Below are 16,002 nucleotides of genomic sequence, written 5' to 3' on the forward strand. Positions count from 1 at the left end.
GGCACTCCACTTCCTATTGACTAGTCAGACACAGTCTCCTCCACATACAGCCCACCTCCAGCAATGAATAACAGCTGGTGTAAGCCCTTCCACAGTAATAATTTTTATAACACTTCGCTGCTCCTCAATCATCGCATTTTGTGATGTGAACACCAGGATGCCCCAAACGTACTGCCGCATCAAATGGATGGAACACACAACTGTCTGCTTGTTTACTGTGTCATGTGCCTGTGCTTACTCACATGCACACCACACAGTACATTCAAATCCCTTGGTGTCTCACTACATTATCCCCATAGCTGTTTACACAAATTTCAACCTATTTGGTTGGTATGAGATTTTTTACCTTTTCATTAGTTAGTTAGTTAGTTACATGTTCCACTGATCAATCTCACAGTAACTGTTATGATGTGGACTGTGTCAAGTGCCTGTGAAATGCACACTTGAATCAAGGTTAAAAAAAAAAACTTAAAATTTTTATTACCTACCCCATTCCCTTTATGGCCACAAAATGCATATATTATACCTACAGCTTAATTTATATCTAATCAAGAATTCATCTAAATAAAATAGAAAGAAACTTCCACATGGGAAAAATATATAAAAAACAAAGATTCCAAGACTTACCAGGCGGGAAAGCGCCGGCAGACAGGCACATGAACAAAACACACAAACACACACACAGAATTACGAGCTTTCGCAACTGGCAGTTGCTTCGTCAGGAAAGAGGGAAGGAGAGGGAAAAATGAAAGGATGTGGGTTTTAAGGGAGAGGGTAAGGAGTCATTCCAATCCCGGGAGCGGAAAGACTTCCCTTAGGGGAAAAAAAGGACAGGTGTACACTCGCACACACACACCCACACACATATCCATCCGCACATACACAGAATTCATCTAAGGTATAGAAGGAGTTGTCAAGGAGATGTGATTTCAATTTATTTTTGAACCTATTACTGCCGTCTGGCAGACATTTTATTTCATATGGTAATCTACTGAAAAGTTTAACAGCAGCATATTTTACCCCTTTCTAAGTCAATGATAGCTTAAGTACAGGCTGGTGCAAGTCTTTCTTTCTTCTGGTATTATAACATGAATGTCACTGTTGTTTTTAAACTGGTCCATGTTGTTGAGAACAAATTTCATTACTGGGTAAATGTACTGTGAGGCTGTTGTAAGAATTCCTGATGTTTTAAACAGATGCCTACAAGATGTGCGACTATGAGCCCCACACATTATTCTAACCACTTTCTATTGAGCAGTGAATACTTTTTGCCTAAATGTTGAGTTACCCCAAAATATTATTCCGTATGACATCAGAGAGTGAAAGTATGCAAAGTATGTTAGCTGACTAATTTCTACATCCTCAAAATTGGCAATTCTTCTGATCACGAAAGATGCTGAAACTAGTCGCTTTAGGAGATTCAAAATATGAATTTTCTGATTAAGATTCTCATCTATATGTACGCACAAAAACTTAGTATGCTCTACCCTGGCTACTGACTTCTGTTGATGTGTTATATCTGTTGAAGGAACTGTACTCCTTGCAGCAGCAAATTGGATGGACTGTGTTTTATCAAAGTTCAGAGCAAGCCCATTCACAGAAAACCAATTAATAACTTTTCAAAAGACATTATTTGTATCATTTTCTATTGGAGTTTCTTTTACTAGATTAATAATGATGCTTGTATCATCAGCAAACAGTGTCAGTTTAGCTTCTTGTTTCGGATAAGAAGGGAGGTCATTCACAAATATCAAGAAGAGAAGGGGACCCATGATCAAACCCTGCAGAACACATAATGCAATCCCTCCCGTTAGATGAAGTGGCAAACCTCCTTAAATCACTTAAGCCAGATGAAGAAACTTTTTGCTTCCTGTTCTGTAGATATGCCTTAAACCACTAATATGCTGTTCCATTTGTACAATAGAATTGTAATTTCTTTAACATCATGTCATGGTTCACACAATCAAATTCTCTGGATCATCATCATTACTCATTTTACTCATTGCTGAGTGTCATGACCTCATTTCCTCATTCAATCTTACATAGTTGAAACTTCAGGCAGATGTCTCTATCCACAGTGATCTTCGGCATTTCTTAATATGACGTGAAGTGGCAGGCTGGTAATCTTCTTTGCTTGATCCATCCATCTGTTTGTTGCTCTCCCACATGGTCTTCTGCCCCCAATTTTTCCCCACATGATGGTCTTCTCTAAATTATCTCCTTTCCTTCTCAAGATGTGCCCAAGGAATTGAAGGTATCTTTGGCTGACACGAGAAGATAACTTTTTCGTGATTTTAAGTCCTTCTATTATTGAAATATTTGTTCTTTTTTGTGTCCAAGGCACACGTAGCATCCTCCGCCAACACCACATCTCGAAGACAGCAATGCAGCTCTTACCACTACCTTTCACGATCCAGGTCTCGCATCCATATAAGAATACAAGAAATGCCAATACTTCTACCAAGCGCATCTTTGCTGTCTTGGATATTGCCAGATTCTGCCATATTTTAGTGAGTTTGACCATTTCGGCTCGGCCAAGAATGATTCGTCGTCTTATCTCTCTTTCTCACTTTCCTTTGTAATTGATCAGAGAGCTTAGATAATATACATAATCACTCACTATCTCCAGATTCCTTAAGCATCCTGTACCTTGGTTTTGATCAATGCCTTGGTGATTTATAGCTATTAGTTTGGTTTTTTCCATGTTTATCTCTAGGCCAAGATTTAGACTAATATCTTTTAATCTTGAGAACAGATTACCAAGTTCTTCCTTACTTCCTGCTATGAGTATAGCATCATCTGTGAAGCGTAAATTGTTAATTTTCCTGCCACCAGTTGAAATCCCACCATCCCATCCAGCCAGTTCTTTCCTGATTACACACTCTGCATACATATTGTAGAACTTAGGTGACAGTATGCAACCTTGTCTGACGCCATTTGTCACATCGAAAAATGGTTAAGTCACAGAAAATTCCTACTGGTGACATTTTACTATTTAAAGACTCTATTATGTGGACACTAAACTGCATATTGCTGTCTCAGTGGAACAGCATTTTTTTAAATTCAAACTGTGATTGACTAAGTATCCTATTACTGTTTAGATGGCCAACCACTCTTGAGTAGATTACTTCCTTGGCCAGTTTTGAAAATGCTATAAGCAAGGATACTGGCCAGTAAATATTGAAATCTGTGGTGTCCCCATTGTTGTAGAGAGGCTTGACAATGACATATTTTAACATGTCTGGGAAAATACCTTGATTTAGTGATGCATTACACGTGTGACAGCTGTAACTGCTCCAAATAGTTTTAATATCTTGTTAGCAATGTCATCTACTCCAACAGAATATTTATTTTTCAAAGATTTAATGCTTTTCCTTACCGTTCTCACCAATTTTTTCATCTACACTTAAGAAATGGTTGTTAAATACAATAGGCTGCTTGTGTACCATTGGTTAAGATTGTTCATTCTCTTTACTAGTAATATTATCTACCACAGTGGTTACTTTCCCTGTGTACTTCTAGGAAGATTCCATATTGATTCGATTTTATGGCCTGAGTTGTTAATTTCATCTCTAACATACATATTTCTTGATTTCCTGACAACTTTTTTTCAGAATGTTACAATTATTTTTATAGTGTAAAATCACTTCTGGTCAGTCGGTGTGGCCGAGCAGTTCTAGGTGCTCCACTCTGAAACCGCATGACTGCTATGGTCGCAGGTTCGAATCCTGCCTTGGGCATGGATGTGTGTGATGTCCTTAGGTTAGTTAGGTTTAAATAGTTGTAAGTTCTTGGGGACTGATGATCTCAGATCTTAAATCGCATAGTGCTCAGAGCCATTTGAACCATTACTTATGGGTCTTTACTAATTCTTACTGCCTTATACAGCTTTCTCTTTCTTTCTGAAGATGCTTTAATACATGTAGTAATCCAAGGTTTCTTTGAAAATTGTTAGTTGTTATATTTTGTAATTTTTTAGTGCAACACTGTTCAAAAAGTAAGAAATATGTTGCATTTATCATCAGCATTTGGCTCATTATTCACATCTCCCCAATTAACATTTCTTAAACTTCCTCTGAAGTGCTCTATATCTACCGGGTTGAGCAACCTTGCACTTTTGCTTAATGGTTTCTGAACTGTACACTCTGCTAGGTTTTGTAAGTTAATCAATAGTGCATCATGGTCTGATAATCCATTTATCACAGGGTAAGCAAGTGTTAAGTTTTACATCCTTTAGCTGTACAAGTACATTACCTATTCAGTGCTACTGTCTTGAGCTATATGTGCAGGGAACTGATCACTGATTCTAAGTTATATGACATTGATAACACTTCTAGTTCACTTCTGTTGATGTGTTATATTTATTGAAGGAACTGTACTTCTTGCAGCAGAAAATTGAATGCACTTTTTTTTTAAAAAAAAAAAAAAAAAAGTTCAGTAAGCCCATTCGAATAAAACCAATGATTAATAACGTTTCCAAAGAGGTTATATGTGTCATTTTCTATTGGATAGACAGCATAATTCAGAGTCAAACTTTTTTATGGATAGCTGCCAACTTCTAATCGGAACCTGTACACTGGTGCTAACATCAACACTACATTATCTAGCTGTAGTTCACATTCACAAACTTAAAGCGCTGGTCGACACAAAATTTGCTTACTTCTACAGTTTTTTATTTATGCCCTTGTTTTGTGAAAATGGCAACTCCTCCTTTACCCACACTTAAGATGCTAAATTATACCCATTTTCACTGGCACTATCCATCCCCGCAGTTACATGGTGTTCAAAGACACAAAATATATCAATCTCATTCTTATTTATGAAATCATCTAAACAAACTAACAGATCATCTACTCTGTTTTTTATTCCCCTAGTATTTTGGTGATGTAAGTTGATACTACCTTTAGCTTTGTCCCTATTTCCTGTACATGAAGCTTCTTTTATTCTAATTTTCTTTGTTGTTGTCTGTCTGGACTTTGGCTTTAACCTAAAAAAAACTTGTCTGCCTGGTCCCATTAACCACAGGGATCATATCTTGTGTGACTGTGGCCCACCTTCCAGTATCTGCTAATAGAGAGGCTAACTTATCTTTCCCCTCCCGATTTAGATGCAAGTCATGTGCAGTGTATATCCACCTACCAATAGCATCAACTGGAACACCACTTATGTGAGATTTTTGCTGGTGTCTGGGGTGTCCTGTTCAGCTCAGTGTTAACATGCCTTACAGCAGCACCTACCCAGGGCCGGTCATGGTGCTGAAAGACCTCCACAAACTCCACATTTGTGTGCCCAGTTTCTGCTGCTGTTTTATCCAGGTCACTCCTAATACTATATCTTGGATTCATAGCCAGGCTGTTTCCTGCTCTCCCAACTATAATTACCTGATCTCCCTTCTCAAAGTCCCTACACAGCTGACCGAAGTTTTCGGTCACCTGTATTAGGCTAGATCTTGATTTCACAAAACTACACCCTTCCCATGACTGCTACCTAGAAGCATAATTCCTCTTTTCTTATTCCGATTTGATACTGACCTGTCTTTTTTCTTTAAGCTAATATTCTGCTTCAATCTACATTCAACTACATCTGGATGAGGCCCTTTTTCCACTACTTCATAGAGCAAGCCAAACTGGTTTACTAACTGAATTTTGAAAGTTTTTTCAACGGTTTCCCTTTTTCGCATCAGGATGAGGCCCTTTTTCCACTACTTCATAGAGCAAGCCAAACTGGTTTACTAACTGAATTTTGAAAGTTTTTTCAACGGTTTCCCTTTTTCGCAGTCTGCTTGCTACCTTCTCCCAGTGCCCTGTCTCCTTTCCCTCCCTTAGCATATAAAATTCCAAATTCACGTATTTTAATTCAGCCTTAAGGGTGCAAATTTTTGCTCCTCTTCAGCGATTTTACGGTCCTTTCTACATAACCTACATTGCCATTGAGATTATCTTCATTTACACACAGAACTACAAGTTCAATAACCTCATGTACTTTCTCTACATCTTCATCTGCTATGATACTGACATTTATACCTCAACTACTTTTGCTGTCGATTATGACAAAAACCACCCTGTCACTGTAATTTACAGAGTAACTCACTCTTTGTTCTACCTTCCTAAACACAATGAATCCTACTCCTGTCAATATTACCCTATAATTGTCTGACCACAAATCTTTACCTTCTTTCCACTTCACTAACCGCTCACTACATCTAGACTGGAGCTTTGCAGTTTCCTTTACAGGTTATCTAGCTTTCCTACAACATTCAAACTTATGACATTTTATGCTCCATCTCTTGCATTACCCTTTCAATGGTTACACAATCTTTTTCTCATGGTTACCCACCCCTTGGCAGTTCCCTTTCCGAGTTCTGAATGAGGGCCTCATCTGGGATCTTTTGCTAATGGAGAGATCATTGTAATATTTTATCAGTTACAAATCACGCATCCTGTCGGTGTAAATTACATGTCTTTAATTCAGTTTCCCACCCAAAGGGCAAGAGAGATGCCTCTGTCTCCTCACCTGCCCTCTTTGCGAAGACTGCTGGCTGTACGAGGATGTCTCCTTGTAGAGGAAGTCTTCAGCCATTGCTGAATGTTTATTTTCTTTAATTTTTGCAGTAGCTAGTATCGAACCCAGAACTGAAGGTTACCACTAGACCACATCAAAGGCAATGAAAACCTGGTTTACCAAAGCATTTGTTATCTGAAATGTCTCAGCCACACGTCATGGAGCAGCAGGCAAATTGGGTTTGTTTGATTTCCACAAAGTTTTCATATGGTCCTGGCTGGATTAACAGAGTGAGGTCCATGGATCAGCAATACCTAGGTTTGAAGACTGACAATGCTATTCACCAAGGGAAAGCTAACCACAGGTGGTTACAGAAACAGTTTCGTAGCCTGCTTCCAAGCTGGTAGCCAGCCACTATTAATCATTTGAAAGTTAACTCCCTATGGTATGACAACCATGCAGGTGTTTGTCTGTTCCAAAGTCACCAACAGTTCATCTGACTGATCATCCTCTATTGCAAATGGCACATGCAAACTATCCCAGAGGTTCATGCCGACCCAGAACTCATAGAATTTGCTACATCAAACCAGTCTTCAGACTGAAGACCGCAAAAACAACAGCATTTGTTCTGGGCTAAATGTTCATCGCTACCCATGGTTGGAATCATCTTCCGTCCTGGTTGCTAACATGGCCCAACACTATTTGAATTTAATGAAGTGCTAGAGATATTATACTCCAAATTATGTCTTTAGATAAACATTCCACTTCTTTAAAACTCACAATCATCATTATAGACCTGCCTACACTACAGTGTCTTAACAGGCAGTCAGCCTTAGTTATGCTGTAATTTGCCTAGATAGTGTCTTTGAAATCTCCAACCAAAGAAATCTAGTATCTGTGATTATAAATCATGATATCCTTACAGCACTGAAGCATTGTTGTTGTTGTCTTCAGTCCTGAGACTGGTTTGATGCAGCTCTCCACGCTACTCTATCCGGTGCAAGCTTCATCATCTCCCAGTACGTACTGCAGCCCACATCCTTCTGAATCTGCTTAGTTTATTCATCTCTTGGTCTCCCTCTATGATTTTTACCCTCCACGCTGCCCTCAAATACTAAATTTGTGATCCCGTGATGCCTCAACACATGCCCTACCAACCGATTCCTTCTTCTAGTCAAGTTGTGCCACAAACTCCTCTTCTCCCCAATCCTACTCAATACTTCATCATTAGTTATATGATCTACCCATCTAATCTTCAGCATTCTTCTGTAGCACCACATCTAGAAAGCTTCTATTCTCTTCTTGTCCGAACTAGTTATAGTCTATGTTTCATTTCCGTACATGGCTACACTCCATACAAATACTTTCAGAAAAGACTTACTAACACTTAAATCTATACTCGATGTTAACAAATTTCTCTTCTTCAGAAACGATTTCCTTCCCATGGCCAATCTACATTTTATATCCTCTCTACTTTGACCATCATCAGTTATTTTGCTACCCAGATAGCAAAATTCCTTTACTACTTTAATTGTCTCATTTCCTAGTCTAATTCCCTCAGCATCACCAGACTTAATTCGACTACATTCCATTATCCTCGTTTTGCTTTTGTTGATGTTCATCTTATATCCTCCCTTGAAGACACTGTCCATTCCGTTCAACTGCTCTTCCAAGTCCTTTGCTGTCTCTGACACAATTACAATGTCTTTGGCGAACCTCAAAGTTTTTATTTCTTCTCGATGGATTTTAATACCTATTCCGAATTTTTCTCTTGTTTCTTTTACTGCTTGCTCAATATATAGATTGAACAACATTGGGGAGAAGCTACAACCGTGTCTCACTCCCTTCCCAACCACTGCTTCCTTTTCATGCCCCTCGACTCTTTATAACTGCCATCTGATTTCTGTACAAATTGTAAATAGCCTTTCGCTCCCTGCATTTTACTCCTGCCACCTTCAGAATTTAAAAAAGAGTATTCCACTCCACTTTGTCAAAAGCTTTCTCTAAGTCTACAAATGCTAGAAACGTATGTTTGCCTTTTCTTAATCTAGCTTCTAAAACAAGTCGTAGGGCCAGTATTGCCTCACATGTTCCCATATTTCTACAGAATCCAATCTGATCTTCCCCAAGGTCAGCTTCTACCAGTTTTTCCATTCGTCTGTAAAGAATTCGCATTAGTATTTTGCAGCCGTGACTTATTAAACTGATAGTTTGGTAATTTTCACATCTGTCAACACGTGCTATCTTTGGGATTGGAATTATTATATTCTTCTTGAAGTCTGAGGGTATATCGCCTGTTTCATACATCTTGCTCACCAGATGGTAGAGTTTTGTCAGGACTGGCTCTCCCAAGGCCGTCAGTAGTTCCAATGGAATGTTATCTACTCCGGGGGCCTTGTTTCGAATCAGGTCTTTCAGTGTTCTGTCAAACTCTTCACGCAGTATCGTATCTCCCATTTCATCTTCATCTACATCCTCTTCCATATCCATAATATTGTCCTCAAGTACATCGCCCTTGTATAGACCCTCTCTATACTCCCTCCACCTTTCTGCTTTCCCTTCTTTGCTTGGAACTTGCTTTCCATCTGAGCTCTTGACGTTCATACAAGTGGTTCTCTTATCTCCAAAGGTCTCTTTAATTTTTCTGTAGGCAGTATATATCTTACCCCTAGTGAGATAAGCCTCTACATCCTTACATTTGTCCTCCAGCCATCCCTGCTTAGCCATTTTGCACTTCCTGTTGATCTCATTTTTGAGATGTCTGTATTCCTTTTTGCCTGCTTCATTTACTGCATTTTTGTATTTTCTCCTTTCATCAATTAAATTCAATATTTCTTCTATCACCCAAGGATTTCTACTAGCCCTCGTCTTTTTACCTACTTGATCCTCTGCTGCCTTCACTACTTCATCCCTTAAAGGTACCCGTTCTTCTTCTACTGTATTTCTTTCCCCCATTATTGTCAATTGTTCCCTTATCCTCTCTCTGAAACTCTCTACAACCTCTGGTTCTATCAGTTTATTCAGGTCCCATCTCCTTAAACTCCCACCTTTTTGCAGTTTCTTCAGTTTTAATCTACAGTCCATAACCAATAGATTATGGTCAGAGTCCACATCTGCCCCTGGAAAAGTCTTACAATTTAAAACCTGGTTCCTAAATCTCTGTCTTACCATTATACACTCCTGGAAATGGAAAAGAGAACACATTGACACCGGTGTGTCAGACCCACCATACTTGCTCCGGACACTGCGCGAGGGCTGTACAAGCAATGATCACACGTACAGCACAGCGGACACACCAGAAACCGCGGTGTTGGCCGTCGAATGGCACTAGCTGCGCAGCATTTGTGCACCGCCGCCGTCAGTGTCAGCCAGTTTGCCGTGGCATACGGAGCTCCATCGCAGTCTTTAACACTGGTAGCATGCCGCGACAGCGTGGACGTGAACCGTATGTGCAGTTGACGGACTTTGAGCGAGGGCGTATAGTGGGTATGCGGGAGGCCGGGTGGACGTACCGCCGAATTGCTCAACACGTGGGGCGTGAGGTCTCCACAGTACATCGATGTTGTCGCCAGTGGTCGGCGGAAGGTGCACGTGCCCGTCGACCTGGGACCGGACCGCAGCTCCGCATGGATGCACGCCAACACCGTAGGATCCTACGCAGTGCCGTAGGGGACCGCACCGCCACTTCCCAGCAAATTAGGGACACTGTTGCTCCTGGGGTATCGGCGAGGACCATTCGCAACCGTCTACATGAAGCTAGGCTACGGTCCCGCACACCGTTAGGCCGTCTTCCGCTCACGCCCCAACATCGTGCAGCCCGCCTCCAGTGGTGTCGCGACAGGCGTGAATGGAGGGACGAATGGAGACGTGTCGTCTTCAGCGATGAGTCGCTTCTGCCTTGGTGCCAATGATGGTCGTATGCGTGTTTGGCGCCGTGCAGGTGAGCGCCACAATCAGGACTGCATACGACCGAGGCACACAGGGCCAACACCAGGCATCATGGTGTGGGGAGCGATCTCCTACACTGGCCGTACACCTCTGGTGATCGTCGAAGGGACACTGAATAGTGCATGGTACATCCAAACCATCATCGAACCCATCGTTCTACCATTCCTAGACCGGCAAGGGAACTTGCTGTTCCAACAGGACAATGCACGTCCGCATGTATCCCGTGCCACCCAAAGTGCTCTAGAAGGTGTAAGTCAACTACCCTGGCCAGCAAGATCTCCGGATCTGTCCCCCTTTGAGCTTGTTTGGGACTGGATGAAGCGTCGTTTCACGCGGTCTGCACGTCCAGCATGAACGCTGGTCCAACTGAGGCGCCAGGTGGAAATCGCATGGCAAGCCGTTCCACAGGACTACATCCAGCATATCTACGATCGTCTCCATGGGAGAATAGCAGCCTGCATTGCTGCAAAAGGTGGATATACACTGTACCAGTGCCGACATTGTGCATATTCTATTGCCTGTGGTTCTGTCAGTGTGATCATGTGATGTATCTGACCCCAGGAATGTGTCTATAAAGATTCCCCTTCCTGGGACAATGAATTCACGGTGTTCTTATTTCAATTTCCAGGAGCGTACAATCTATCTGATACCTTTCAGTATCCCCGGGATTCTTCCATGTATACAACCTGCTTTTATGATTCTTGAACCAAGTGTTAGCTATGATTAAGTTATGGTCTGTGCAAAATTCCACCAGGCGGCTTTCTCTTTTATTTCTTTCCCCCAATCCATATTCACCTACTATGTTTCCTTCTCTCCCTTTTCCTACTACCAAATTCCAGTCATCCATGACTATTAAATTTTCATCTCCCTTCACTACCTGAATAATTTGTTTTATCTCATCATACATTTCATCATCATCTGCAGAGCTAGTTGGCATACAAACTTGTACTACTGTGGTAGGTGTGGGCTTCATGTCTATCTTGGCCACAATAATGCGTTCACTATGCTATTTGTAGTAGCTTACCCGCACTCCTATTTTTTTTTATTCATTATTTAACTTACCCCTCTTTGATTTTGTATTTATAACCCTGTATTAACCTGAACAAAAGTCTTGTTCCTCCTGCCACCGAACTTCACTAATTCCCACAATATCCAACTTTAACCTATCCATTTCCCTTTTTCAATTTTCTAACCTACCAGCACGATTAAGCGATCTGACATTCCACACTCTGGTCCTTAGAAAGCCAGTTTTCTTTCTCCTGATAACGACGTCCTCCTGAGTAGTCCCCGCCCGGAGATCCAAATGGGGGACTATTTTACCTCTGGAATATTTTACCCAAGAGGACACCATCATCATTTATCCATACAGTAAACCTGCATGCCCTCGGAAAAAATTACGGCTGTAGTTTCCCCTTGCTTTCAGCCATTCGCAGCACCAGCACAGCAAGGCTGTTTTGGTTAGTGTTACAAGGCCAGATCAGTCAATTACCCAGACTGTTGCCTATGCAACTACTGAACAGGCTGCTGCCCCTCTTCAGGAACCATACGTTTGTCTGGCCTCTCAACAGATATCCCTCCGTTGTGGTTGCACCTACAGTACGGCTATCTGTATCGCTGAGGCACGCAAGCCTCCACACCAACGGCAAGTTCTATGGTTAAGAGGGGGTGGGGGGCACTGAAGCATATGAGATGCATTCTAGCCGTCAATTTCAGACAATCTGAGGGCTGTTCAAGCCACCCGTACTCAGACAAGAAACTCATCATCTTTTTCCTGTGCCTTTGTCCTGCATTGGCAGAGCATTAGCATGGTTATTAACTGATTTGGCATGGTTAGTTTAACGGATGGCTGGGTGTCCTTCATGTTGCCACCCCATTTCCCCATGCTAAATGTTTGTGAATAGTGTAACTGAGGCTGCACTTGGGTGCCAGCACAGTATCCATCCAGTAGGATGTGGCAAATTGTCTAAAAACCACATCCAAGCTGACCAGCACACCAATCTTTATCATTAATCCATCGGGTGGATTCAATCTGGGGCAGGTGAACCTCCCCATCCTTGAAGTGGCATTTCAACACACACACCTATCTGGATTGGCCTACTCAGAAAAGAAAATTGCAGTGAAAATCCACAATTTCCTTGTTCCCTTAAAGAGAAAGAGGAGGAAGGTTTTATTCTGTTGGCTATCAGAACAATTTATAATGTAGGGCAGGAAACTCGTGGATGCACTAGCCACAGTGGCATGCAATATTCTCATTCTTGATTTACAGGATTACTAACCATTGGAAAGACTAGTGTTTGGTTTTGAATCTTACCAATATGCAGTACACAAATGTGTGTACATAGATTTATCCATGAAATGAAATGATCTTGTGGTACTACTGGCTGGAACTCTCCATCTGGGGTTGTTTGGCTGCTTGGTGCAAGCCTTCCTATTTGATGCCACTTTGGCAACTTGCATGTCTTTGTAATGATCAGACGAAATGATTAGGACAACACGAACAGCCAATCTCCAAATGAATGGGACGACAATTTACATGTAGTCACAGTAACCACCAGACCATGAGTTGTCGACAAATCTACCCATCATCAGTTGTAATAAGTGTAATGAAGGTCTGCTCATGTTCTTTGTTGCTTCTTTAGTTATGAAAAGTCTCATGTCTTACACCACAGTATAGAGTCCCTGTATATCAAATGTATGGATATTTGATCTATTGATACCAGGTGTTGACTATGGCATAATGGTTATGTGGCATTTGACATGATGTGGTACAAACAGGGATAGGACAAAACAATAATAATATTTATTTCACTAGTATACTCTCTTTTAAATGTAGTTTTTTGGTAACAAACTGATCTGCAGCATAGCCCATTGTCAAAACGAGACTGAAAGACGAAAGGCTGGGAGTTCGCGAAGCCTACAAATTTTATATTATCAGAATAACTCCAATTCTTCTTACAGTGTGTAATTTACACATTTCAGATTTCAGTAAGTGGTTTACATCCACCGCTTCAATGGTGTTATAGGTCAAAGCTGAGAGGAGGTATCAGTAGGTTGAAAAATTCCAACTATGATATAATAAGAAGTTCCAGACAAATACATACAAATAGAGGTTTCCATTCTATTTTGTTTCCTCAATAACAAGAATCATTTTTAATTCTACAAATTTTCATAACTGCATTTATACAATCTGCAACAACTCCATATATAAAAAAATTGGGCAGGTATAAATGTTAAAGTAGTTCAGCATGGAATCTATGCACAGTGCAGTTCAATATGATTCACACACACAAAGGACATCGAGGTTTGGAAGTCATGTTACTGCAGGAGGATGGAGTTATGGTAGGAGGGACAGCAGAAAGGGGGGGGGGGGCACATAGATCCATCTTGGGACTTAACACTGAAACTTTCAACTTACAGAAAGCCAAACTACAAGTCAAGTACCTTACCTCACTGCTCAAAGTGTATAAGATATGCAACTTCCATCTTAACAGTCCCAGCAACATTACTTACAACAAAAAACGCATGAACATACAAATCACAAAGAATACGTTTAACGTTAATCAGAGACGGCTATCAGCAATAGTTTTTCTGTCAGCCCTACATATTGTAACAGTTAGAACACTGAAATTCTGCACCTACAAACTTAGTAACTAAAGCTGGCTGGGAAAACATCTTTTTCAGTCAAACATTTCGGCGACTTACTTAAAAATACATCACTGAATTCACGCCAAGGGCTATAAAATACACAAATACTGAAAACAGCTATAAACATTGGCTGGAGAGAGAAAGTCTGAACTGAAGATTTCTTCCATGCTTTGAGTTTACATGGACAGCTCAGCTGGATGAACAATAGATATATTGTTTGGCTGGAAGGTGCTACTGTACCCCCTCTCCAATGACCCTCGTTGCTGATATTAATTTGCAGCGTACCTGGATGTCTACGTTACGATCAATTGTGATAATTCGCTTTAGTGCTGATGAAGCCAACAAATATGAGTGTCAAATACTGAATGTGGTAACCGACTGCCTTTCAGGATCACCTAATGTTTCCACGACAGCTAAATGCCCGTGACAATATTGCATTATTGATATTATAACATCTATGCAAGTCTATATTTGCTAACATAATGTGGATTGGTTTCTATAAGAAGCATAATCTATAAAAAAAGTCAAACAAAATTAAAATGGATGCGGAGGTGAAAGATAAGCTTACTATTATTTTAAAACTAAGCGAAAACACCATTCACTCACGCATGTGAGACATCGATGTCAAAATTATTTTCACTCACCCTTTGCAAGTACTGGTTGAGGCTCAGATGTGCCATCCTTAATTGGATAACCCACGGTTATCCCTAAAAATACTATATTTCTGCAATGTTTACATAACAAGTTTAAACAACAGACTGCAAAATAACATTTCAAACACACCACCCAGCACCGTGGTTTTCACAGATACTGCAACTAGTAGTAAACAATAAACATCTGAAGTTCGGCTTCCATAGACATTGAAAACTTGCACAGGTGTAACGCACTACCGGTCGTGCAAGCAAGTTTGCATGGCTCACGGTAAAGTCAGCTAGTCATTGGCATGACCAAAGAGATAGAATACAGCCATGACGGAACGGAAAATTTACATTCTAAGTCAAAAAACAATGCTCTAAAAAATATACTGCATAACAATGACAAAGGAAAGAAGAAGATGAATTCGAAATATTTCTTGATGTAAAGTTGATTCACGTTTCACAGAACGAGAATGTTCCGAAGAGAGCGTCAAACATTTCTACGGTGTATTTCAAATGACGGCATTAGACATAGGGATCAAAGAGCGGCGTTCACCCAGGTCAACAGAACGGGACGGAGTGGAACGCAAGTGTCAAAGTTCGTCGAGAAGAAGTAGACATTGGTGGGAGGAACGATGTAGTCGTCTGCTAAGATCGGAAGTTAACCTATCTCACTTGCTTACTCATGCTATATTAGCAGATAATGGCAGAGAGGTTTGTGCGTTCCTATTCCCAAGCGCAGGTTGATTTCGCTTCCCAGTGAAACTTCTAGTTTCTCAGTAGAAGCTATAGCTGTACTCGCAGCTTTACATTGCGTCCAGAACATCCCAATTAAAAACATTTTGATTTCGATGGATTGCAGAGGTTTACTCAAAGATATGTTCTTGCTGTAAGACGAAATAAATAACTTTTTATGTTACATCATAACCTACAATCATAATTTTTGCTGCTCACAAGTAACGTGCAATATAAAGTGTATTAAGGGACTTAATTCTAATTTTAAAAGTGTAATTTGTACTGCAATGCATGATAAATGTTAATGTTGCTGTAGGATAGTCAAAGAGGGAGTGGTACGTATCGACTGTGAATCGGTATTTCCCCGGTCTGACTGTAGTGGGGAACTGAATGGGGAATTCAACCAAGATCTCCCATAAAACTATAGCCTTTGCAAAAAAAAAAAAAAAAAAAAAAAAAAAAAGACAAGACAATCGCTGAGCAGGACACAAAAATTTGTACCCTTCAGCTGAATTAGATCACTCGGAATTTGAAATAG

At 40.6% G+C, this 16,002-nt stretch overlaps 1 protein-coding gene across 2 annotated transcripts in view; it reads right to left on the reverse strand.

Moving 5' to 3' along the window:
- LOC126336861 (PCI domain-containing protein 2) overlaps positions 1 to 15,537 on the reverse strand; it is a 75,837-nt gene extending 60,300 nt beyond the window's left edge. Inside the window, exon 1 of one of the 2 annotated variants that reach the window (XM_050000957.1) lies at positions 14,739 to 15,537. In XM_050000957.1, coding sequence (XP_049856914.1) covers positions 14,739 to 14,774 — 36 coding nt within the window. In that variant the 5' untranslated portion in view covers positions 14,775 to 15,537. The remainder of the gene's footprint in view (positions 1 to 14,738) is intronic. The other variant, XM_050000956.1, reaches the window with a different exon arrangement.
- Positions 15,538 to 16,002: the final 465 nt, after the last annotated feature.

Source organism: Schistocerca gregaria, chromosome 2 (assembly GCF_023897955.1).
Source record: "Schistocerca gregaria isolate iqSchGreg1 chromosome 2, iqSchGreg1.2, whole genome shotgun sequence".
Classification (NCBI taxonomy): Eukaryota; Metazoa; Arthropoda; class Insecta; order Orthoptera; family Acrididae; genus Schistocerca; species Schistocerca gregaria.